Genomic DNA, 27,571 nt, shown 5'->3' with positions numbered 1-27,571 from the left:
AGTAAGACCAGAGTTCAATCAATTATTTGTTTTCACTGATGTTCCTTTAAAAATATATAAGTGCTCCCTTATTAATCCAGCAAACAGACAGAAAAAAAATGTATAGGCTATACATTATAGCATTTTTTTCATAATGGCTATGGAAAAAAGTTTAGAATTTGAATGACTTAAGGGATAACAATAAAATTATTAAAAGCACGGTAAACATCCCAATAAAATAGCCTATAGGCTATACATTATAGATTTTTTTCATAATGGCTATGGAAAATAGTTTAGGATTTGAATGACTTAAGGGATAACAATACAATTATTAAAAGCACGGTAAACATCCCAATAAAATAGCCTATAATGTATTATAGTTAATATATAATCACATTTATCTCTAAATGTGCTATATATTACAACAGACACACTTAAATTAACATAATTACAATGTGTTTCTGACTGAGTGTGTAGATGTGTGTGTGTGTGTGTGTGTGTGTGTGTGTGAGTGTGAAAAGGGTGTGTTGGTGTATGTGTTGCTCTGTCTGCGTGAGAGCTTTATCACAAATCAGAGTGTCGGCGTCTGCAGGAGCTTACAGGGCAAGAGTTCACCGGTCTGTCGCTAACTCGGGGAGTTTCTCTCAGTTTGGTGATAGCTGACGAAGTTTAGAAGCAAAAAAACAAACACATGCGAGATCTACGAAGGAGTCGCTGTCCGCAAAATAACTTCATGGATATAAGTTTAGCCCGTGAAATAGCCTACACCGGATACATTCAGCCCGGGGTGAAAGACGGTGGTTTTATTGGCTTTACGGACAGCAACGACGATGCCCATTTAAAACGGGGGAAGTTTTCTGGGGGTAAGTTAACAGCTCTAATGGCTAAATGGAAGTGGTGAGAGGGGATACGTTTTATTTTTCGCGGGTTTAACTTAATAAGAAAGTTTCAGAAGGTAATGATAACTGTATTGCACGGAGAATCCAACATCACTGTAACGTACTAAATTACAAAACACCTTCACAAATACCGTTAATGAAACAGAATTCGGCAACCTGCTGCAACGTTACTGTAAATTTATTCGTCAATTTTTATTGTCGCCATATTTAAAAAAAACAAAAAAAAAAACGACGCCCAACCCAAACTTAACCTGTCACTGGTTAACGTATCAAGTCAACTGTCAGTTTTAGATGGAAACCGAGATGCTAGTTCCGGTTTTGTGGCAGTCTAGTAATGAATTATGGAAACTAAACAACAAAAAATGTTTTTTTATCTGTAAATTTTAGTTGCTTATGACATTATACCCATGGAGGAAGTCAATATTAATAGTCAAGCAACGTTAAAGAGACGTTATTTAAATGCTAAAAAAGCCTAAGTTTTGTTAATGTGTTTACTTGTAAACTGACTTTTTTTCTTTTTTTACATTTTTGGAATGATTGAGCACCTACTTTCTATTATCTACTTTCCAGTATTGTTAAAAAGCGTATCAGTAAAATACGTATTAATTCAATTGTGGCATTCTTCGAAAAGGCCATCTTAAATTAAACACATTGGTGATGATCTCATGTAACAACAAAGAAACATGCTGGAGGCCCCAATTATACAAGATGCTTCCATACATTAAAGGGATTATGAAATGTGGGTAATTAACATGTAGGCCTAGCAGTGTAGCACTCGCTGAGCATCTTCCTCCTCAGAAGGAGCTTATCTGAGCTATGATGATGTCACACAGCCGGAGCAGGCCTGAAATAACCAGACATCTCCGTAGTGAGTGTTTCCATGACAACACAGCCTCCTGGTTTAAATGGTGGATGGGGGACCATGTCTCAAATAATTACTTTGGATAATATGGACCAAATATGGGGTGAGGACGATGGGTTTTTGTGACTGTTGACTCATGGTACAAAAGCCTGTGTCAGAGAATCATAAAATGAGACTTCCAAGAGTTTTCCTGCGTTTTAGTGTTTAAGTAGCAGTCTATTATTGAACATTTGACCTCCTGTGAAGATAAAATGCAGCTTAACCTCCACTGAGAAAATTTCACATGTTTTGCATTTATGGCCTACATCTACAGACAGACAGAATGAGACAGAATAAGCATGATATGAAAAGAAAAGGCAGTCATTTTAATGTCAAACCCCTGAATAAATGAATGTGGTTTTGTTCCTCCAGGTGTTTGAGAGCGAGAGAGACAGAGAGAGAGAGAGAGAGAGAGAGAGGACAGAGACATGATGTCCATTGGAGCTGATAGCTGACACTGTAGAATGAGAGAGGATGGAACAGACTGACAACCCTGCCCTTGTGAGCAACAACCCTAATGGGTTTGTCAACCGAGTGTTTAATGTTTCTCTGGATGTGGAGAATGAGACCAGCAGTGTTTATATTCAGGAGGCTGGACCAGGGCCTGCAGAGGGGGAAGGAGAGACCCAGGCTGCCTCTTCTCAGACCCCTGTCAAAGACAGACAAGAGGTCATCCGGAGGCCCCGTGCCACAGGGGGTATCTGGAAGATCTTGAACCGAAAGAGAGCTGTCTCAGAGCTGGAGCGCAGACCCCACTCCATGATCCTGCCCGGGGAGGCTTCCATCCCTAAACTCTCGTTTGCTGACAAAGTTCGCTCCTTCAAGAAGCTTAAGCCCCCCTCTGTGTTTAGAGGTAAGACAGGTAAATTGTCTACTGCCAAGTTTAGCAGCTCCTTGGTGGATGAGGAATCCTTCTGCCGGGACATTGGCACTCCTCAGCAGTCCAGCAGAAGCACACTCAGACAACGTGGCAAGAGGCATTCCTATGCTGGCTACACAGTAGACTTTGACTGCTCATTCGAAGACATTGACCTCACAGCTCCTATAGACGGCCAACCGCCCACTGTAACGGGAGAGCCTGTGGCTCAGAATGGTTGTAAACCATCAGAAAGAGTTTGCTATACTAAAAGAAGCCACAACAACTCAACCAACTGTAACAAAACAGCTGCAGGCTGTGAAGAGCCTAGCATTAAAGGTAGCCCGAGCACCCACCAGGCTAGGGGAAGGAGGCACAAAGATGTGTGGAGTTACCTGAGGAGGATTTCCCTTATGGGGAAGGCCAACCCTGTCTACTCAGAAAGGAGCTTTGACTCAGAGCTTCCCTCTTGGGACAAGACCATGGACTCAGACTATGGTTCTGTAGACTTTGAGAGTGTCAGAGACTTTCAACCACCGCCCCCGAAACACTCTGACCCAAAGGGGCACTTTGGTGGTCTGTTCAAGTTTTTCAACAGTGTAGCAGAGACAGCCAGGAAATGGCGGACAACATCGCACTCCTTCTCTCCTCCGGAGGGAGAGAGGACACCGATGAGCTCCCCACGGGTGCCCAAGCCCACAGTGGACAACATTCACAGTGTGTCTCTGACACTTCACAGTGAAGAACACCAACAATCCCAGCCTATTCCATCATCACCAGTAACCGCTAAATCCTCACACTCCAGTAGCTTTGACAGCGAGGCTCCAGCACCTATGACAGGTGGACGATCCCCTCAGGTGGTCCTGAAAGCCTTTAGGGCATGCCCAGGATCTCAAGCTGTCAATGGCCTTCAGAGTTATGAGGGCACAGACAAACATGTAGACAGAGAGACAAACCACAGGTCCACAGCCATAGTGGAGAATCACATCTCCCAGTCAGGGCCAACCACGGGGACTAAAAAAGAAGCAGAGTTTGAAAGGGATCCATTAAACTGTCTCAGTCAAGAGGAAAAGGTAGAGGGACAGACAGGAAATGAGCAGGATTCCAGGGATGCTCCACCTGATTCCCACCACATACAGGAAGTGAATGTCCAATCACAACAAGGTGATAAAGAGAGCACAACCAATAGGGTACCAGCATCAGATTCCACAGAGGAAATATTTAAGGTATGTGACTTTAAATACAAAATGAGCTATGCTAACTACCAGCCACTGAATTTTAATAAATGCATTTGTTAAAGAAATCAGTCATTTGTGTTGCGGAACTACTATTGTGTGTTTTTTTTTTTTTTTATATATATATATATATATTTTCATGTATAATGTGTCTCACATTAATTCCATTGCAGGCTTTTTCCACATCATTAACATTGCCAAAAGCATGCAACATGTAATTACAGCATAGATGCTCGAAATACCATTCATGTAACTATTTTAACCATGGTCATTCTTTTGCTTCTTAAAATCACCAACAACAAACTAGAATAATACCAGAGCTGTTACTCATTTAATCATTATACAAGTCCTAGGTGTGGTTCATTAACTGTCAGGGAGAAACAAAACAGTCCAGACACCAGCCTGTGAGGACATGAATTGGGCACCTACTCTACAGTTGTCCTTTTGCCCCATCTGTTGGAGAGAGGAAGAAACAGTCAGTGATTACAATGGTGGGCAACATCATATTAGAGGAGTTTGTCCCTTCCTGCTTAGCCAGCCTTTTGTAGCATGCAAGGAAACCCTATTTCCCATCAAGCTGGCCGTGTGTGTGTTTGCAGTAGCCATAGAGCTCTGTGACGTCTGCACTTCATGACGGCACCCTTCCCTTCTCACTTCATTGGAGGCATTAGTCATCCCCTTCTAGTCACACCAACGAGTCAGGACATGTTAGCTCTAACTGCTGATGACAAAATGAGATGTGACATCTCCATACTCAGCACACTTTCATAGGGGTTTATTATGCAAGGCCTATGTGAATCTGTGTTTTGGGAAGGGTGTTAATGTGCAGTCCTACAATAATTTAGGAGAAATTATGGCACCAGAAAAATCCTCCCTAAACAGCAACTGTTTACATGTTAAATCCACCTGTCTATTGTGTTTCTTTTTATTCTCTAAGCTTTAACTGCCATTCAGGGGCTTCTTTGGCACTTGTGGCTAGCTACTGATGCCTAGCAATTAGGAGCATGAGCTCGTGGTTAGTGGAATCGTTTTTTAAATGAAATGAGTTATATTTTGTTGAATCCTTAGAGACATTCCTCCCAATTCCCAACACAAGAAATGCATTGTTGCACCTTTATCTGGGCCAAATTGCTGAGTATCTGTGCCAATCACAGCTGTGTGAGCAGATTGCCAGCCAGACAGGCTGCGGTGTAAGACAGCTGTGCCCAGCCATGCCCCACTCAAGCACAGAGAAGACCTCTGTACCTCACAAGCCCCTGCGCCGCCCTCGTCCTCGCCCGGCCTCAGCTGTATTGGACCTGCGGAGGCCCAACCTAGACCGAGATCTCTACGACCACTATAGTGAGGTTGGCTCACTATGCCGGCGGAGACGCAGGCCTGCGCCCACCATGCAACACTCTCCAGGGCAAAGACGGATGGCTGCTCGCTCCAGGCCTTGCTCTGTTATAGAGACCAGTGTTACTAGGGAGATGCAGTCCACGGAGCTGCACCACAGAGTAAGATGTCAAATTAATATACAAACATTGATATACGAATGAGAAATAAGCAGTCCCATAAATACCAATTACACATTTATACTGAGTAAATGTATTTATATACAGTAGGCATAAATTTATCAAATCCTAATGTTGAAAAACTGAAAGTTGGTGGGCAGAGTCTCACTAGTAGGCTCCACCAACTCACTGATAAATATAGCTCAAGCCCATAATGAATCAAACACACACTACAGACTTTGAAGGGCAGCCCAGTACTAACCCAGTATTTATACACCACTCACTGTTTGTTGCAACAATGCACACATGCTCTGGCCCATTTACAGAGGCCTGTATTTCCGGATGCTGCTTCTCTTTTCTTTTTTAGCTCACCTCCCTCTCTTTTTCTCTCCCTCACCCTTTATTTTTCTCTTTCTTTCTTTGTGTTTTTCCCTCTCCCTCACTCTTAGTCTTTCTCTGTCGCCAATTTTCTGCCTCATCGCTCCCATAAGCTCTACTTCTCATTGCCCTAACTCAGAGTCAGTTCATTTTAACCTGAGAGACTGCCCAGTTGGCATGATGTATAGTCTCTCATGGTTTGCTGTAGGGCATGCACACCGACCGATGCACCAGAATAGACTTGCTGGATATGAAATACTTTAATTCACTGCAAAAAGGGAACAAGGCAGTAAGGTAGAATTTTGTTAACGTGAAGGGCAGGAGAATGTGTGCATTCAACCTTGTATGTGTGCATCAAAGTAACTCTGTATGGAATATAGGAGATGTCCTAACTACTCAGTACCCTCTAGGCCTTGTCTCGCCCCCCGGGTGTGTCACCGTTAGAGCCCCCGCTAAGGGCATCTCTCCAGCGATGTCGCTCCCTGCCGCTCCCCCCCAGCACTCTCACTGCCTTGGCGCTGCTCCTGCCTCAGTCAGGTACTCTTGCGCATTTAAATTTTTTATGAATATGCAGACTGTTGATTGATGTGTGTTTGTTAAATTGATCGTCTGTTTGCCTGTCTGTCTGCACGTGTCTGTCCCCCAGTCATGGGTCAGTCGTCATCGTCGGTGCGTCTGCGGTCTGGAGGCGCCGGTAGCTGCAGGAGGAGGAGACTGTTAAGACCTGGTTCAGAACCGCTGCAGGTCAACATTGTGAGTCGAACACACATCCTCATAAACACACCCATGAATACAGATTCATCTGGTCACACTGCTTTTACTCTTGTTTCTGTCAGGCTTTCGAGGCCTTTAGAGTCATTTATAAAAATCACAGTATGTACAGACTTATACAAAATATTGTGACCACTATGTATTTGATATTGAATGCCTGTATACACACACACATGTCACACGGAGGTTGTTCACCTGTCGCATATATGAGCAGATGTATATGAGATAATAGGACGTATAATAGAGTAGGAGTATGACTGATAAATAACCTCTCACTGATAACTGGTAATATGGAGATGACGGTGCACTGTCAATGTTTCATCAGATAATAAAGGAACTGATAAGTGAACATGGTGGCCATATGTATTAATGCCATCCAGTACTCTAACAGCCAAAACACACCGGGCGCATAAGCATCGCGTATAGCAGGGTAGCGCAGCTATTTTTATTTCGACGCCCATGTTATCAAATATGTCCGTTCACATCAGACGCGTCAGCCCGCGCGCTGCAGCGATAGTTTCGTGTCTCCTCTATGTCTTGCACGAGACGTGAGCGTATGTGTCAAGTAAGGCAGGTAATCACATACAGGAAGACCACAGTGCAGCCGAATACTTTACAAAAATAAAACACCTAGGTTCATGGTGATTTGGGCTGTCTTGACTTCTCACAGCGAGATCAGGCACACGGAGAGAGAGACCGACGGACAAACAGAGAGAGTGACACACACACACACACACACACACACACACACACACACACACACAGCCACATATAGGCTACAATTACCACAGTTTTCCCCACTCATCCTGTCTCTTTCTATCAGAGAGAGAGAGGGAGAGAGAGCTGAGAGCAGAAGGATCGCTTTGTGACCAGCGCATAGAAATACGCGCCCGATATGAATGGCCAGGTGCACGATCAGGCACGTATTTACGCTGCGCGACACCTACGTGGCCGGTGTGTTCCAGCTGTTAGGTCATTACTCATCCTGAATTGGACTCCCAACATTTCAGATGTTTTTTTAATCTGACGAGTGTGCATGCAGACAAACGCAGGAAGAGGAATGACATTAAATGGTTTTCATGTACCTAGTGTGCTGGAATCTACGAGAAATGTAACGCATCTCTGTCAGTTGTGTAAAATTAGCTTCAGAGTACGTCTGAGTTATACTACTCAGGAAATGAAACCATGCATTTCAGAATCGGTGCTTTGATGTGCAAGTGGCCTCAGGGGGATTCTACTGGAAGGAGATGCAGAGTTTCTCTGAAACATCCTGACGGGGTAGTGAACATTTCTGGGCTGTATCCAACATCTATACCTACAGACAAGAACTGCAATGCATAGGGGTGAACACTATTTACATTATTGTTTGATAATACCAAATGTAATCTCTACTGAGTCCCACAAGCAAGGTTTCACTGACTCTCATTTTCTTTTCTTTCATTGAGGAAAGAACATCATGCATAATGTTTCAAAGCATGTTTCATTCAAAATCACAAATTCATATTCATTAGCGTTTCATGTTTTCCCACTAAAATAGAATAGAAATAGGGCTGTCAAACGATTAAATCTTCTTAATCGCGATTAATCGTTGAATTTCTATAGTTAATCGCATGTTTTATCACATGATTAAAATTCTATTATTTTGCATTTCAGAACTGTTTTTAAGTACATATTAACAATGGAAAGCAATTCTTACCAGTGGATCTTGATTGGGAATCAAATGAAGGCAAAGAAAGTTAATTTATGAACTTCATTTTAAGATTTGTATTTGTTTATTACATATTTAATCTAGTCACACATTTGAATCTAGAGTCAATATTAGGGTTGGGTATTGTTTGGTTTGGATACCGGTGCTAAAGCGGTACTTTTAAAACGGTACCGGTGCCTTAACGGTGCCTGAACCGATACTTTTTAAGAAAGTTAAAAAAGAAGGGTACCTAACAGTTGGCGACATTAAAGAATGGCTTGTTTATTGCTAAGGCCATATCGTCAAAATTAAATGATTTAATAATGTAATCACTATAACAATAACTTATTTCACTAGTAAATAGCTGTTGAATGACAAAAACAACCACCAGATGGGAAAAGGGCATTTAACAACAACTTTGAATGCACCACGAGGTAAATTACCAGTTTCATTGAACGCACCGTCTGTGTTTTTCCAACAACAGCAGCTGCAGAATACAGACAAACTTTACTTTGTTAGTATTGTAACCGTGTTTAATCCAGCTACTAGCTAGCAGTAGGCTAACGTTAGCTGCTGTTGAGTATAGTGTTAACTAGCGTCACGTGCAGCGATGTTTCTGTTGTCTGTAACGTCTGTTTCAGAGCATCAGAGAGAAGAGCAGACATATCAGTGGCACCAGAATGAGGCACTGAAATCCGCGTTGCTATTCCTGCAATAATAAATAATAAATAGTCGCCTGTTAGACATGACGCAAAGCGTTAATGCTGACAGCCCTAATAAGAAATATAAAGTCAATGTAATTTAACAATGAGTATTCACAGTGTTGTAAATCTATGTGGGTGGAGCTCATATTTTCTACAGTAGACTGAAAATCAAACTATTTACAAGGAGTCAGTGAGGATTAACCACAACATCTGTAGTACAATAAGCAGTCCATTTTCATGAGAGATGCTGTCTACTTAGCCGCTGAATAGTAAGCCCCAGGCATTCGATCCTGGCACGTCATTGCATTGAAATTTAGTAAACTGTGTTTTTTATGAGGTGAGACTACTCCATTTAGGCTTTGATTAGAACTTTTTCTTTCTGGTCTAAATAGTGTTTGTGAGCCACTGCACGTTGTTGCCATGACACTTGCTGTCTCCTGTTCATCTTCTTGCATCTATCTTTAGGCAGCCTTTTTAAGTGTGAGCTAAATAGAGAAAGTGTGTGGGTGAGAGAGAGAAAAAGGGGTGGGAGAGAAACAGAGGGGAGTAGAGAGATGCTCCCTTTGTATGTGCACTTTTGTGTTGTGTGGCCCTCCCCTGGGGTTAGGGACCTTGGACTCCTAGCACTGGGAATGTCTTGTGTGTGTTTGTATGGCGAGGGGAGTTCATTTGTAGCGGGCTCAAATGCTGGGATTTATGACTGCATCTTGAGCATGGAGGTAGCATACATAGATATACTGTATATGTACAATATGACATAAAATGGTAACACAGCTGTAATGCAGTCGAACGGATAAATGGTGCTTCAACCTTAAATCTTTGTTTTGCTGTCTTACTTCTGGTAAGTCACGCATTGTTTATATGGAATGGATCTCATGTCAGGAGGATCAGATCTGTTGTTTGTGTTTGTGATACAGTGCAGTGTATGTTACAGTCGTCCTGTTAGGATGACTACTGGAGCCTCGAGGCCGCAGGCAGAGAGAAAGCATTCTCACTGCAGTGGATTAACTGCTAATGCTGACGCCTCTCTTCTCCCTTTCATTTAAATGAATTTCTCCCCCAGTCATTGTCCTGTTTCTCCTCTCCTCTCCTTCTCCTCTCCTCTCCTCTCCTCTCCTCTCCTCTCCTCTCCTCTCCTCTCCTCTCCTCTCCTCTCCTCTATAACAAACACTTTGCTTTGTTAATTCCTATGCCAATGAGAGGACAGTTCCCTGTGTGTTACTAATGCTGTGCCCGAAGCTCTGCTGTCAACTTGTCAGAGAGGGGGACTGTCTTATTAAGGGCTTCACGCAGATTAAGAGTTTCATGAGAAATCTTATATGATTAAGTTTGGGCTAACCTAGGTCTGTCTGGTTATAATCATATTATGCAATTCTATCGATTTATTATGAACGCATGAGTCAGCAGACAGTGGCTAGTTGGGCAAATAGTAGGACAGTGTTGAAAAAGGACAACTACTTATGCACATGCTTTTTATACACATGTAAGGGAGCACCTGTGCTCATATGCTACAATTTGACCACAAGCACATATATTCTGTTTGTATCTGCCTTTGAGGCCTCAGCCCCTGTGATACACCGTTCTTACTCTGATACACACTTCAAATGCTCTTCCTATCTATTCAGAATTCATCTGTCAGGGTATGTGAGTCATTGCATTTGACGACTTCATTATTTGGTGAGGATTGAATAGCGGCGGCCAGTGATATCTCTGTCAAACACACTGTGAATGTGTAGCATTTGTTTCTCCCAGGGCTTTATCTTAGAGCCAGAGACAAACCATGGGAATAGGTCTGCCTCAAAATAACTGCATGTATGTTAAATCCGCCACGGGCGACTTGGAATCATTCATCAGTGTTCATTCAACATCGTTCCCCTGCCAAGGTACAAGCAGGTATCTGCTGTGACTTACTGCAGCCACCAGCTAATGCTATTTTTCTAGGATGCAGTGGGCTTTAATAAATAGTAGTGCCTCTGACTGAATCTGAGCAGGTGGTTGTGTCAGAGCCTCCCTAGGCTGTTTCTTCCAAAGAATGTGTTTCTGCCTGTCAGGTGTGTGTGGTGTTGTTGTTGTATGCGTAGGCGTGCGAGTCCATGCTTAGGTGGTGTGTTTTTGTGTGTGTTAGAGAGACAGACAGCTCAGGGCCTTTTCTCTTATGTAACTGTTGAGAGGGTTTCCTTTGCTCCCTACAAGGGCCATTTCCACTTTTATTTCAGATGGCTGCATGTTCCCGGGGACTGGAGGAACAGTGCTGTGCGTTAATTCTCTTAGTCACTGGTGTATCCTGTTTTACAGTATGTCAATCGTATTTTGTCGAATCATGCATGCCTGTGCATGTACAGATTTGTGTTTGTGCTTTCTTGGAGCACATTCTGTTTTAGACCTCATCAGGGCCAGTATTCTTATCCTTCCATCATCACTCCTAACTATGTAAAGCCACTGCCAAAGCAGTAGTAGTGGGTTTATATTGGTGGATGGTTTCAGCAATGTCACAACATGCAGTGATTTTTGTTATGAGGCTATTTAAGGCCTTAGGCACTCCGGTGCTTGTTATCCATTAGTTGTATCATTTGTGATAGTTTTCCCAGGCTGCTTAGGTGATTTTACCCACAGTCATCAGCCTTTGCTGTTTGTGTATGTACTTGTTTTCATGGCTATTTGACAGGTTTATACTGGGGATAAAGACATTTGTTCTGGTATTAAGTTAACACAGAAGAATGTCACCTTGTGTTAGGTAATATGATGATCCCTTATTATCAGACAGCACCATCTTAGAGCAGACACCCCACAGGCTAAAATGTCTTTCACAGAGAGATTGTGGAATTTTTATTTATGTATTAATTCCACTGATAACGTTCACTGTAGCCATTCTCTTTACCCAACTATAACAATAGCCTAGAATTTAATATTTCCATGTCTTATTACAATCTCATTGCTCCTTACCTTTCTATGATACATTGCTTAGTAGAGAGGGGGTTGTGTGATCCATTTCCTGCCAGTGTTTAGTTGCGCCTGGAAGTTGCTCAACGTCTTCCCAAATCCATGTTCTTCATAAATGTTTGCAATCTGTTGTCGCAAATTTGTGATTTTGGGCTATATAAATAAAACTGGCTTGACTTGATGTAAAAAACAAAGAAACATAATGATTCTGTCTTCATCTGAGAAAGTTGGAATTTTACAGAGCACAAAATACTTCACATTTTGGATATTGCATCAGCTCTCTCTTGCGCCAACCTTAAGCCAAATCCTTCCACACATGAAAGCCAATATTATTGGCAGATACATTTTAAGTAGGTTAATTTAATAACCTAAGTAGCAGTTCATAAAATACAAAGATGATTAATGATACATAAATAATTAATATATTTGTTTAATCCTACACACATTTAAAATGAATAATCTATCAAGCATAATTTGGCCATTGCTAGCTATATATATATATATATATATATATTTTTTTTTTTTGTTTTTGTTTTTGTTTTTCATGGTCAGCTCTCATACTAGCTTGAATATATATGTAACCAACGGTGACATTGGAGGCAAAAAACAGAGGCTAGTCAAGTATTTATACTCACCCCTGGTGCCAATACATTATTCAGACTTGATAGGGGGTTTTCATCTTGCTGGCTGTTGTCTTGGGGATCATGTGTGCTTTGTATAAATTACTAAAAAACGTTGTCTTTAAAATGACGCCAACTCAATCTGCCCTACTTGGAAATTTCCCACAAATAATGTATACAGTCATCATTTTCAAGTGACCTGTTGCTTCTACAGTGACAAAAACAACCATTTTTGCAATATCCAGCAATATTGCCAGCCAACACAATATTGACTTCAGTTTTAGAAGCAGGTAACGGCTAGCTGGCTCCGCCCTCCTACGTACTTTTTTACTACTACGTAGGTTTTCTCCAGCCAAATATTTGGCGGTCCAATCAGTGAACAGAGGGAGTGGCTGACAACGATGACGTTGAGGTCGTGTGCTAGATGCTAGTGAAGCCATTCGGTCCGTTGTGGCAACGCTGCCGAATATCCAGAAGTTAAAGCCCGAGCAAGAACAATCTTTGCTGAGTTGTGTTGGTGGCCATGATGTTATGGCCCTCCTCCCCACAGTGTTCGGGAAAAGTTTGATTTTCCAGCTCGCTCCATTAGCGTTGGTTATGGCAGATCCAGAGTGGTTCTGGGCAGATCCAATAGTTTTAAACTTCAACAGAGTACCCGCCTTCAAGGAAGTTAACACTTGTCAATGGAGAGTGGCCAGACTCTCTGGACCAATGAAATGGACCAGAGTCTGGTAGGACCAGGCTAGGTAACGGCAGCATCCTGATGAAATAGGCTTAATAAGCATCCCACTAATATGTAACATTTACTGTAATTCAGTCCTTCTGGACTTTTTATAAGAAGAATAAACAAAACAAAGAAATCTTCTGACAATGATCCCTCAAGTGGGTAATAATTCATTTTAAGATAGACACGGTTTAATACATTTCATTTTTGTAAATTTAAAAGTAGACAACTGCTGTGATTTAAATATACCTTAATTGAGTATTTGTCCCCTGAATAGAATATGTAGCTCCGGCCCTGGTCACTTTGTCCCTGTCTTAAAATAATGAGACAGAAGCTAACTGCCTGTACAGTGTTTTGCTAGTTAGAATGTATCCTGCAGGCCTCTGTGAAAGACGGGCTGGATTTTTCTGGCAGCTGCCACTTCTTGTGTACATTATTTAGCTTAACTTTCTGCCTCTGACCTCTCTGGCTCCCTGCTACACCACATGCGGCGTCAGAGAAAACCCTTCATCACATACACGTATTATGCAACCCCTTCGCTCCTTCTACTTCTTCCCCGTTCCCTCTTTCCATCCGCCTCCCTTTCTTTCTGACCTTAGAGCTCATCATCCCTCCCTTCACCTCTTCCATCTCTCTTTTCCCCTCTCTCCAGATCAAGATTTCTCTTCCCCACTGTCGTTTCTTCGCTGCCTCACCTCATCTCCCCTCCAGGCATGTGAAAACACCTGCTTCTTGCGGCCTTCTGGTGTGTGTGTGTGTGTGTGTGTGTGTGTGTGTGTGTGTGTGTGTGTGTGTGTGTGTGAGTGAGAACATGCAACTTTCTATCTGCATCCATGCCTGTGTGCAGTCATAGATGCTTGTTAGTGGATGTTTTTATAGGACAGCACTATCTCAGGTGGAGTCTGACTATGAAGTCTATGAAGTCTTTGATGGCAGGAATTGACCTATCAACAAGAAATAAGGTGCTGAGAAACACAGAATGCCAAACAACCCTGCACCCAAATAACATTTCACTGCAGAGTTTTGCATTTCAATCCAATGTTCTGCTTTTGAACTCTCGTGGCGTGGAGGCAGTGAGAATGTAAAGTCATTTTAGCTCAGAGGACAGGTGGAGCTGTAGATTTTCTTATCCAACCCCCCCTTTACTGTATTGTGAGTTACAGTAAGCATGATGGTTGATTAGAGTAGGTGGGTAGGCTGTTCATTGCCAACCACAGGGTTCCACTGTCTCTCAGATGATGTGACTAGCCTCACCAACATTGTTGCAATAGAGATCTAAATATACTCTGCTACCAAAGAGACACAGTACTAATATCCAACAAACACTGCATGCAAATGTAGCAGCTAGAAAACTCTGGAAGGATGGGAAGACACTACTGCTCTTACCTCTCAGTGTTTTGGGCCGCAGGTGGCTGACAGTGCTCTGATGAATGATGACACCAGCGAGTACGCTCAGTACACTCACAACCAGCACAGTGAAGCAGTGCTGGCTGAGGCAACCAACTAAATCCTAGCATAGGTCATTCAATTGTATCCCTCACCCCACAGCTGAGCTCTCAAATGACCAATCGTCAGGCTTTCATTAAGTACACACTGGCACTGATGCTGAACAGAAAGATAAATAAATAACAGTCTGTATTTTCAACAGTGTTCCTTAATGCTTTCTTTTTGTTGCAGTTTGTGAAAAGCTACAATGCTGTCTTTGGGGAGCTTGTTATAGTTTCTTTTAACAGAGGCACTGTTTCCTCTATGGGAAATTTTAGGGAAATCAGACTTACTAAAGTCAGACTTACTACACCTACACTGAAGAGTGGGAAGCTTTAGAGATTTCAGTTTGTCAGTGTTAATGGATATATTTAAGGAGTTAACATGTGTGCAAAAGAGTTGAGCCTTCTGATCAAAGAAGAAAAGGGCCAAATAAATAGAAAACATTTCTAGATGAAATTCATTGCCATAAAAGTATAAATATATCATAAAACAACATAATTAGATCATATAATTAGATCTTTTTTTTTTTTTTATTATATAAATATACACTGTTCTTTTCTTTTTAAATTGCTTAACATATGGGAAAAATACTTATTTCATATCAGTAGAATATATATGAAGCTACAGCTAGTGTTTAGCTTAGCATAAACACTGGAAACGGGGACACAGCTAGCCTGGCTCTGTTCAAAAGACAAAATCCTGCACATATAAAGCTCATTAATTAACATGTTACAGCTCCTATTTCTTGGCCAGTCGCAGTAACTTTACCTTGATTCTTAGCTTCACTGTGTGTTTGCAAGGCAATCAGCGTAGACTCCAAAAAGTTACAGCATCAGTCAGGTTAAGAAATAGTCCTGCACATAACCCCTTGTAAAACAATGTGTTTATTTTGTTTTTTTTGTACAGATTAAACAAACAAGATATAACCGCAATAAAGCAAATATGTGTACTTCCCAAAATGTTGCACTATTCCTTTAACTTTTGCCATAACACTTCGTAGGAATTGTTAAGTCAGCAAACACTGACAGTTCCCCCTAGTGGTTCCAATATAATTTAGATATTGAATAGAGGTACAGAGGCAGTGTGTTGAGTTACAGTTCTCTGTCATATGCTTTCAGCCATTAATGCCACAGTTAATCTACTTTCCCTTAGTAAATCAATGCAATTATCAAAGTAGCATTGTAATGACCAAGTTTCTGTCACAGAAGTGTGGAAACAGGTGGGACGTATATTCAATTCATATTTAATGTTTCTGCTCTGCAAGCTTGTCTTCAAAAGCCAGTTTTTTATTCCACAAGAGACTTTATACACCTAAATTCTGGCAGTGTTTATACAAAGACTTTGCATCTTCTCCCTGCTAGAACTTCACAATCTTATGCAGACTCACTTGGGGCTGAGATAAAGAACACAGTCGCAGGGCAGATTCATCCTGTTCGACAGTCTCCAGAACACATAGATATTGCACTTGTTTATCATTAAATAATAATTCATTTTTACTGGTCCCTTGGCTATGTCATGAATGAGTCAGAATATTTCTCCTGAAGCTGTTAGGTCTAGGAATGTTGTGATGTGATGTCTTTAACTCTAATTTCTCCACCCCACCTAGCATGACCTACCCGTCTATCTCATCTATCTCGCACTATTTTTTAAAATCCTCGATGCTCTGACCCACTGACTCGCCTTTACACTAATAGCCAAATTGAGCTGAACGATTAAACAGCTGATGTCTGAACAATAGTGACAAAACTGCGTTCAGGAAAAGTCCAGCGATTTATTTTTAGGGCGCTTTGTGGCTGGAAGGCCTGGGAGGAAGCAGGAAGTCAGTGCGGTTGTCGTGGGGACGGGAGGGGAACAAAGGAGTTGGAGCAGACTGCAGAGGAAATGGGTGTGGTGGGCTTTGCCTCCCATTAGCCAAATGCCTACTGACCACAAACAGATATATTTGCAAGCACGTCTTTAGACTTTCTAAAGACGTAGCTCGTTGGCTAAAGGCCAGTAGAGTTAGGACTGACCTCAGAGTAGATCCACACTTAGAACTTAAGAGCTGATCTCAGACCAGTAAATGAACATGAATGAGAATATAGCCAATTCATTATATTTCTTCTGGTTGCATAATGAATGGATGTCCAGCAGTATTCATTGCATAAGCATGATTTCAAAGAAAATCTGCAGAAAGAGATGAGATGAATGTCATGAAGAGTTTGACTCCTGTACTTCTTACTAGTGCAGGACTTAATGTAATGCTTAAAAAATAGGGAGGGTCTGGAATATCTCATCGAAAGGTGAGAGGTGCAAACATTGTTCCTCATTTGGTTGTCAGTGTGGCAATGATGGATGATGCCAATATTGTAGCAAATGGCCACTGCCTAAAGTAGCATAGCTTCCTGCCTATATCCTACCAGGATACTAATAACTATTATGAGTAGATATTGCCCTGAGGCATACATTTGGAAGTAGTGCTCTGCGGCAATAGTATAATCACACCATGCTTTTTTTGTGCAGCATTACATCAACGTTGTTCAAGGAAGTCAAGGATGTGAACTATAATCACATCTGTTTGCAATATTCATTGACAGGATATTGAGGCACACTCGAGGTCTGGAGAGAGTCCAGTTTGATGACATTAGATCAGCCTCTGTTATTTGCAGATGATCTTCTCCCTTTGTCTTAATTGGACCGTGGTGTCCAACATGCAGTTCTCTCATGGGGAAAAGATGTCCCAATCGAGAGGGTAGCATGCAGCTGCTTCTGTGGAAGATTTCCAGGGTCATGTTCTCAAGAGAGAGTGAAGGGTGAGATCATGGGAGTGACTGTCAGTTTGGTGCAATGACTGCAGTAATGGACATTATATCAGACCATGGTGATAAAGATTGTTGTTCCCATCAGTCACTTAGACACAAAAACATAGGAAAATAGGGTCCAGGTTGAAAAAAACGGTAGTTACCCTTTAAGTTTCTCTGAAAAATTATTAAAATTACTTTTTTCACATTTTCTTCTCTCTCTTAATACAATGCTCAAATGTCCATATGTACTGTAATTGTTACTGTAATTGTTCTTCCTGTCCATACTTGTCTGGCTCAACGGATGTACATTGCTGAGATAAAGCCTGACATCATATGTCAGATGTCCCTCCCCACTCACTATCTCCACTTTCATTGTTTAGCGCCGCCCAGGATGGATGTGATTGGCTTAAAGAAATTGAAATAAGCCAGAGCTTTTTTCCCCTATCCCAGAATAGATAGGCAGTGCAGCCAGACCATACTCCATCGCTGACACAGCGCTGTGGAGATAGGTCTGGCAATGTGAGACTATACTGGCTGCAAAGTAATTTCAAAGTAAGAGATCCAGGACAAAGATGAATTGTAAAGTGCAGCTGAGGTTAATATGGGACTTCAGCAGTCTGAGTTTTACAAATCAAGCGGATATGTTCATAATCTTTTTTGTACCAAATTCCTGCATTTTATTAATGTCTCTCTGCCACAGCTCAGCAAGGAAACACTGAAAACACAAAGAGGGAATTTCACACTTAAAAGAATAACTGGAAGATACAGATTTTGCTAATTCAGACAGCTAAAGCTTTAGCTGAACTTGTGGGCATGTCAATTTTTTTTAAGATAGACCTATTTTTATGCTTCCGCGCCAGCAATAGCTGTGGCCAGAGGCTTTATTATTTTCGGGTCCCTTTTGTCTTTCAGGAACACCTTGAGGGAGTTTCTTTTATTTTGGCACAAACGTCCAACATGACCATATTTCACATTTGGTCAGATACTGAATTGGTGACACTAATCTTGGGTACCCGCCTTGAAACTGTGGTGATTGTATAGACAATTTCTGCTGTCTGAAGATCTGTGAAACATCCATTTTTTAGAATGTATAGCTTCTTTGCAGCAACATCCATATTTGAAGCATTGTCTACTGTCATGGCTACAACTTTGTGTTCTATCCGATTCAGCTTTACTGGCCAAGCATGTGAACACGTACAAGGAATTTGACTGTTTTTTTGTTATGCAACTTGCACACTAATAGACATACAGCAGAACAAAAACAACAAAGATTAACGTCAAGTCAAATTCATTTTATTTATCAAAAAATTGCCTCAAGGGGCTTCACAATCTGTACAGCAAACAACATCCTCTATCCTTAGACCCTCGACTCGGATGAGGAACAACTCCCAGGCTTTGATCTTGTCCTTCATTCTTCTCTCTGCAACAAACTGTCAATCTGCCACAGCTCTTTGTAGAAAGGGTGAGAAGGGTTATCTAACATGGCTTTGATTTTGTCCCTCGTCCTCCTCTCTGCTACTTTCCTTGCACGGCAGCTGGAATCTCGTGATATCACGAGATCACGCAAGAATCGCTGGATCACATATCACAGGAAAATCCATCTGGTCAGGCTCCAAGTAATGCATTTGTGTATGAACTACCAGCTTTATTAATAAGCGTCCGGTGAGGAGCTACTGGCAAGTTTAGGTATGTGTGCCGGTTGCGACTGTTCATTCAAAACAACAATGACAGATGTGATAGAAGGATGGTTCATCCAATCACCTGCCAGGTGCCTGCCCTTTTCCAAACGGTTTCCTATGACGGCTTTTCAGATGGTTCTGTGCTAACAAACCATCTGGTGCGTCAGGTTACTCTGCAACTGCCTCCACACTGTCCAGTTCAAACCTGATCACCCTAGCTAGCATTCCTTGGCTTGTTGAGACTACTGACCTCAATGCCTTGATGCCACCACCCCAGCACACCACCGCGAAGAACAGAGCACTTGCTACTACTACAGACTGTCCACTTCCTCTACCTGGATAACTACCAGAACAGGAGGCCTCCTGTTCCTCTGGTAGTCCACAGACTGAATGGTTTTGCTAATATTGAGCTTGATTGTTGTTGCACCTTGTGCCGAAGCTCTCTATCAGTCCTGTGTACTCCTCTGTAAAAATTGTCTGGAGTCATACATTTCGATTGTGATTGTTTTAAAGAAAATTTTTCTCCCATCCCAGAATGTATGTGTGGAGTAGCCAGACCTTACTACACAGCGCTGCTGAGATAGGTCTGGCAATGCAAGACAAAAGCATAATTCATGCTTCTGCATTAAATCTACGCCATGGCTACGTATGTAGGTGGTACTTGGAGACACGGACCCTACGCCGGACCCTACGCCTTAGCCTGACGTGTACCTTTCGAAAAATTGAAATATACGTCGCGGCGACGCAAGTCGCTCGGCCGTGGATTGGTAGCGTTACATTTCCGCCGACTTATTTCCTGGTTCTCCTTCTCACAATATGACACCTAGGAATTTTCTGACCGTGGTCAGAAAGAACAGGGGAGACTTTGTTTCTCTCCCTATGCCTTTAGAGTCACTACTCGCTCCGAAGCTAATTACCGTCACTCTCTCACTCGCTCTACCACACACTCCCCACACACACACACACACACACACACACACACACACACACACACACACACACACATACCTGCCCTGCTATTCTCTTAAAGAGATCGACGCACACACCAGGCCACTTACGTAGGCTACGGAGAAAGCTCTGTGTGGAGCCTCCGCAGAACCATAAATCATGCTTAAGTCTGGACAGACGTTGACGTGAACTGCAACTTGACTAGTTGACAGAGCCATACAACTGCTGGGCTGTAATTGTAGTTTGCTATTACTATTAGCCTATGGTTTTTACATGCTAAGTTATGGAAGGCCAGTGAGAATTGAACTCACAGGCATTAAGAGAACCTAGTTGAGATGGGTCAGGTATTTGCAGAGGCGCCTCCCCTAGACCAGTGATTCCCAACCTTTTTTCCTTGGCGCCCCCCCTACTTATGTCTAAGAAAAGCTGAGCCCCCCCTCCGAAACCGAAGTTGAGGTAACTTTCCCTTACTTTCTTTTTTGATACAGAGGAGTTATCAGCACTTTTACGTTTCTCCGCCATGTTTCGTTCATAAAATAGTGATGCCGTGGCGGCAGGAAAAATGAATATGATAGCAGCTAGCAGCTGACCTGATGACAGCAGGGTCCCAGGTTAAGAGGTCCCGGAGGTTTGGCAAGAACAAAAATATATAGTTTTTATACAGACTTTTGTATACATTATATATTCTAGTGTATTATTATAATTTGTTTAACATGTGCAAATATTTTTTTTTTTTATCTCAACCTCAAACCAGATAAAGACTTGCGCCCCCCCTGATATTTGCTGAAATGATTTCAAACATTACTGTACAGTGAGGGGACCCAGTAATACAATATGCAATGCAATACACAGTAATAAAGGATCTTGCTATAAGTACTACCCATTTAACGCTTAAAGTGTTGACTCAACTCTATATATGATGAAAAGGTGATGAAGGTACAAATGGATTGTACAAATCCCTCACACTGACAGTCCTGAAAACGATGCAGGTCAATTTATTAACTGCATCTGTGCTTATTGTGCATGTAACGTACAATATGTTTAAGTTCTGTCTGATTTAACATGTGATTCTCTGCTGGTGGGAGATATACCGTTTTTTTACAAACTCCCCCTCTCTTTTGTACATGTATGAGTATATTAGCATTGGTGTCTGTGCAGATTTAGACTTTCAGATGTGACCTTTGTTGTCTAAATGTCAGGGAGATTGGAGAGAGAGCCCACAGAGGTAGGGCAGGCTTATATAATCTGCTCACTCTGCGTTTCACACACACATGCATACACACAAGCACAGAGCAAGAAAAAAAAAAGCTTGTTTGAGGATGGTTGTCATATCTCAACTGTGATGCCTCGTACAACAATTCACTGAAAGCCTGGCTTTTAAAGGAGCCATTGCTTTTATCAGCATGTATGTGCAGAAAGTGCCATGGAAATTATTTATGGCTTTAAAAATACAGATATAGTGCACTTGTTGGGTGTTATTCTTTTAAACGTATTCTCAGGTCTTTTGATCCATCCCGAAGCTCTCAGCTGAAGAGTTTGGAGAGGGTTTTTGTGTCTGTGTGTGTGTTGGATGGTTGGCTGGGTAGTGGTTGGGACTGAACTGAACTGATTTTCCTGTATGAATTAATTCATGATCATGTTGTGCTGTCTTTATAATCTGCCAACAATAAGAGGCACAGGCACAAGGACAAGTGCTGCAGGCCGGGATACGCTTGTGTATAATACAATGTTCACCTTAAGTATCATTGTGAACATGGAGGCCAAAATAATGATGTGTTTGCCAATGGCAAACACGTGCATCAGATGGGATATGGAGCCATTTTGTCATGTCACTCACAACACTGAGCCTTAAAGGAATACTGCACAGAAAAAGTGTGTTTTGAATACCAAACACTCACCTCCTGTAGGTTTGAAAGGTGGCCCATAAGTGTTTGTAGCTTGCTCCTTTGTGGAAAATGACAGCTGTAGTCTGCCCAGATTTACAGCTGTTACAGTGGATTCCAATGGATTCCACAGAAACTTCTCAAAACAGTCCTGAAGCACAGCCCATTTCTCTGGTATCCATCAATATGCTCATTGTGTCATATTTTTGCCAACTGCAATGTGTTCATTTAGCCGTATTTCAGTGCAAATGCGACAACATATTGAGCATATGGAATGGCCCCAGGAATGGTTTGAGCAGTTTCTCTGACATTTTGATACCTTTTTCCTGCCATTTAGCTGGGTTGCCATTAAAATCTATTGTAAAAGGCATAATTTCAAGCTGACTACAGCCTCTGTCCTCTCCTCTCTATCTTCAGCTCCTACTGCTACAAGAACATATCCCTGTTTCTTTTGCACAAATGATGGATTCAAGGGAATAATCAGTGGTGGAAGAAGTATTTAGATCTTTTACTTAAGTAAAAGTACTAATACCACACTGTAAAAATACTCTGTTACAAGTAAAAGTCCTGCAGTGAAAATGTTACTTAAGTTAAAGTATGTACTGTGTATCATCAGGAAAATGTAGTTAAAGTATTAAAAGTAAAAGTACTCGATGCAGAAAAATACTCACATTTTAGAAACTGGAAACGATCTGTTAAGCGTTTAATGGTCTAATCATTTCAGCTGGACTTGTAGGCCTGTATATTGTTGGGCAGATTATAATAAAACATTGCATTTTATAAACTACATGTGTTTTGTGTGCAGAAATCTTAATGTGTAAAGTAACTAGTAACTAAAGCTGTCAGATGAATGTAGTGGAGTAAAAAGCACAATATTTCTCTCTGAAATGTAGCGGAGTAGAAGTAGAGAGTGGCATTAAAGGAAAAGACTCAAGTAAAGTACATGTACTTCAAATTTGTACTTAAGTACAGTACTCTAACTACTAATTCAATTTATTTAGAGTATCAAATCATAACAAGAGTTATCTCAGGACACTTTACAGATAGAGTAGGTCTAGATCACACTCTATAATTTAGAGCCAAAGACCCAACAATTCTAGTAATTCCCCCGAGAGCAAGCATTTAGTGTAACAGTGGTGAGGAAAAACTCCCTTTAGGAAGAAACCTCTGTGATGAGTAAAACTTCTTTTAGGGAGAAACCTGGGACAGACCCAGGCTCTTGGTAGGTGGTGTCTGACGGTGCCGGTTGGGGGGGTGATGAACAGTGGCAATAATAGTCACAATAAAGATAATGGAACTATGACCAGAAATAGTAGTTGTACTATTGTACTGGGAATAATATCTTCATAGAGCTCATTTGTGACCTTGACAATTATATTGGGCCAACATTATATATTTGTTTTGGGTTTTGTTCAGGAAATTGTTACTATTTTACAGTTGTTTCTTTTGTAAACTATGTGTCATAATGTCTTTTTGGGCCCAAGGCCTCATGTGATTACTGCACAACACTTTACCTGGGGGCTTGGAAATGAGATTCACCTTAAATATTGGGCAAACCTCTGTGCTTCTGAATATCTTTTCCTGTTCCACAAATTAGGGTTTCTTTAGTTTAGAGGACGGCAGAAAAGCACCCCCTCTTGTTGAGCAATGGAGCTTTGCAAGCTTTGCAGCTTTCAACCATGTTTCTAGTACCTTTATTTGTTTAGAGTAGGTTTTCTAAGCCCAATGCTTTATTTCAGATGATGTTCTGCTCAGCATTTACACACCTTCACATCTGGAGGTTGCCTATGTTCTAAGTGTATAAATCCAGGGTTGTGTGAGTGTGTCCTTGCATTAGCATACACAATTACAATTATTATTAAAATGTATCCAAAGAACGCTGAGAATGCACTTGATCCTAGTCTCATTAAAATATAGTGTCTAGTTATTAAACTAAATGGGAGCTTCACTGATTTTACACAAAATCAAGATCAGTTTACGAGTCACAGGAAGTACCACTCGGTCTGTAAAAACAAATGCAAGTCTTCTGTGGGTCCGGAGGAGGTTTTGTCAAGCCATGAGAACACACCCGCAATGATGTCATTTGGGCTATGGACTACAAATTTTTAACAGAAAGCCTGCTGGGCATTTGAAGTATTTACCAGTACATATGGTCTAATGGAAATACGCTGTCAAATTACTATGGGTTAATAAAACACAGTTCTACCATATCTGCAATAATGATGTCATTTCCACCTTCTCCTTACTTCTAGAGCTACATCAGCATTAGTCTATATCCTCAATGGTCCACTTCCGGGATTGCTCTGGTGCTGCAGGAAATACCGCCGGATGCATGTATTTTCGCCGATGTCCGTTACCTTCCTCTTTCTTTGTGTTGGCGTTCTAAACTCTGGTGGATTTGTGAGGACTATGGTTAACTGCTCCTCAGATCTCTGCAGGGTAAATCCAGACAGCTAGCTAGACTATCTGTCCAATCTAAGTTTTCTCTCGCACGACTAAATTAACCTTTGAACGTACACATGTTCCACCAGAACAAGTTCCTTTCCGAGGCTATTTTGCAGAGGCTCCGTGCGAAACTTAGCGCCGCCCATGATGATTGTGATTGGTTTAAAGAAATGCCAATAAACCAGAGCACATTTTTCTCACATCCCGGAATGTGTGTGTGTATATGTCAATTTACAATGTACTTTTGAGACACACAAGGATGTACACATTTTCTAAAAAACGCCCCATTCACTTAGATGATGTGTAGTACGATAATCCTTCTGTCCAAAGAAAGTGGACAGAAGGATTGTCTCAAGGTTGGTTCACACAGACAAATCTTCAAGTAAGAAAACTGTGTTGCATTTACAACAGATGAGAGAGGCTTTCTTCAGAGTTCTCACAGAATGGAATGGAACATATTCACAACAATATAACTTAATTTGATCTAGAACTAGGGCTGCACAGTATGTGGAAAATGTATGTGATAACGTTGAATATCGTGATAACGATATTACTTGCAACAAATCAGATATTAAAGTGTACTCTGCACTGTTCTGCATTTCTGCTGCTTTCAGTATTCTGCTAAGATACAACAAATTGCTAGTTGACTTTAAAACAAATGAAGGAAATCATTGTCAACATTCTTTTATTGAACAAATTGAACATTGAATGGAATACGTATATAAAAGGCACCACTAAAAAAGAATGACAGGTACATTTTTAAGTGCAGATTTCTGCTGTTTTCTTTCAACTAACACAATAAATCTTTCGTAAGTGTCTTTCTTTCGCAATGTGTCGCAGCCTTTCGCGATGTGTTTATTGCGCCAGTTGATATCGTGATAACGATTAAAAAAACCTGATATATTGTGCAGCCCTATCTAGAACTGCCTATTTTAAAGTGCATTTTTGATCATGTAGAGATACTTTTAAATGCCCAATGGATGGCGCCTTTAAATGACTACTGCTGCTGCTGCTGCTTGCACCAGTGACATTTGCTTGGTGCACCAGTGGTAACACAAGGTGTAAATGTGGTTGATTATCAAATCAACTGGGCATACTGTATCTGACTGATGCGTGGCCGCAGACAAATTGGCAGAAAAGGCTGACATCACGCCAATAAAATTATAAGATGGTGATCACTTTGAGGAACGTGCATCCATTATTCTGACATTTATTCTCCTTCATCACGGCTGTTAATGATAAATGATAAATCACCACCGCCACTGCACGGGGATATTTTTAGATGGGGTGGCAGATGAATGAGGTTATGATTTTGGCCTCTGTGGTCGATGTAGTGAGCGTGGGGGGGGGCTGGCTGTGCCCCTCCCCCGACTGTAGGTGATGGCTGAAGCCGGCAGCCTAGTATCAGTATTAATACTGGACCGCCTCTCAGCCTCACAGCCGCTCTGCTCGCTCTGGTCCCCACTCACCGGAAGGCAGCTCGGCAGCTGCGAACAGCCTGCGCACAGCCTCTCTCTTGTTTGCTCTAAGAATCTATTGGCCCGAGAGTCGCTCGGTTTAGGAGGAAGAGGCGAAACACCGGCAGGTGTTGACTAGCGGGGAGAAATCGCGGTGCAGACTGATGACGATGATGATGGTGAGGAATGATGCATCTCTTCCCGTGCCTTTATGAATTACATCGCGTATTGTGAAGAGGCGTATAGGGGCATCTTTTTCTTCTTCATTTCTTGCCTAAGTGTAATGGTGGATTTCTCGGTGGCTTTGAGGCTACGCGTCTAGACGGGAGAGCTGTATTCCGCCCGTCACTGAGAGCGCACATATCTCATCATCGGCCCGCAGCGCTGCGCCATGGCCTTGGATGTCCAGACTTGCGCGGTGTTTACGGTGATCGCGGTTCTGGTGCTTGTGAACGTGCTGTTGATGTTCATCCTCGGTACTCGTTAATGGATCTGCGCTTGGGGCCCGGTTCGCAGCGCAGCACACTTTCACACAGGACAGGAGAGAAAGGCAGTGCGCGTTGGTCGAGAGCGGGGACACCCGGCGCTCCATCACGGCTACGCGTTGAAATGAATGACGTTGGTACAACATAATGTATTTCTGTTACCCCCCCCACCCCCCCCCAATCCTTCGTTATGTCTTGTGTCCTCTCACCGTTTGTGATAGCTAGTGTGGTCTGGTGGTGGTCGTAGTTGTGCGGATACAGATCTGTGATGCTCGTACGTTTTCTGTGGTGCCTGGAAATTCATATCCCCCGCATATAAACATGTCCCCCCCCCCCTTTACGTCGATCTCCCTCTCTCCTCCATGTTGTATTTTGTGGATTATGCGCATGGATTAATTTGATTCTATTATAATTCGCTTTTTAGATGAAAAATGAATCTGATGGCCTTTTTTTTTAACAACAGCCTACTGCTGCGTCAGGACTTGTTTTCCTATTGTGATCCACTGTAGCCACATCCACAATATGGCAGCTGAGCAGTGCTCTCTCCACTGAAGCAAATGTGATATTTGTAGCAAATACATAGCGGTGCAAGTGAGAGGTTTGTGCTGCTGGTCTTAGACTCTAGAGGATCATTGTAATCTCAGCTGAACAGTAACCAATAGCAGGCAGGGCTAGGCCTACTAAAGGAGGGCCTCCGTCACTCCAGGTTTCCCCCATTTTAGATGCAGCTAAACTCAGCTCCCATTTCCTAGTCCACAATATTCACATTTCTCGAGTTTGCAACATTTCAATGTGGCACCTGTTTCTGGATCCTGCACAGTATTGTTACTCCTGGTCACTAAATAGTGACTAATAAAAAATGTATCAATATATGTGCATATTTCTTGATGAAATGTCCTCCAAAGTAAAAAGGCATGTCAGAAAGAGATTTAAAAAAAAAAAAAAAAAGGCCATTTCCTTTCTTTCCCACATGCAGTGGCACAATCTAATAAAGGATTGGAGGCAGGTGTGATGAATGTTGAATGAATGTCAGAAATAGATATGCTAAAAGCCTATCCCAGAGCCGTCCATGACAGTCCTATAAATAGGGAAGCTAGCCTGCTTGGTTTTTGAAGATACTGTATGTGCTCTCTCACACTCAAGGCTAAGTGCTGTGTGTTTTTTGTGTGTGTCTAGTTAAGTGATAAATGTTGTATTGTAGATGTAAAAAGAAGTG

General features: G+C 41.9%; 1 protein-coding gene across 12 annotated transcripts in view; it reads left to right on the top strand.

Moving 5' to 3' along the window:
- Positions 1-540: 540 nt before the first annotated feature.
- LOC116036592 (rho guanine nucleotide exchange factor 9) overlaps positions 541-27,571 on the top strand; it is a 50,703-nt gene continuing 23,672 nt past the window's right edge. For 3 of the 12 annotated variants that reach the window (XM_031280168.2, XM_036005236.1, XM_031280170.2), the window contains exons 1-5: positions 542-842; positions 2,152-3,861; positions 5,025-5,366; positions 6,152-6,278; positions 6,388-6,494. In XM_031280168.2, coding sequence (XP_031136028.1) covers positions 2,254-3,861; positions 5,025-5,366; positions 6,152-6,278; positions 6,388-6,494 — 2,184 coding nt within the window. In that variant the 5' untranslated portion in view covers positions 542-842; positions 2,152-2,253. The other 9 variants (XM_036005258.1, XM_031280175.2, XM_036005234.1 and 6 more) reach the window with 8 other exon arrangements.

The sequence above is a fragment of the Sander lucioperca genome, chromosome 1, assembly GCF_008315115.2.
Source record: "Sander lucioperca isolate FBNREF2018 chromosome 1, SLUC_FBN_1.2, whole genome shotgun sequence".
Taxonomy (NCBI): Eukaryota; Metazoa; Chordata; class Actinopteri; order Perciformes; family Percidae; genus Sander; species Sander lucioperca.
This window is presented reverse-complemented; position numbering and strand designations above follow the sequence as displayed.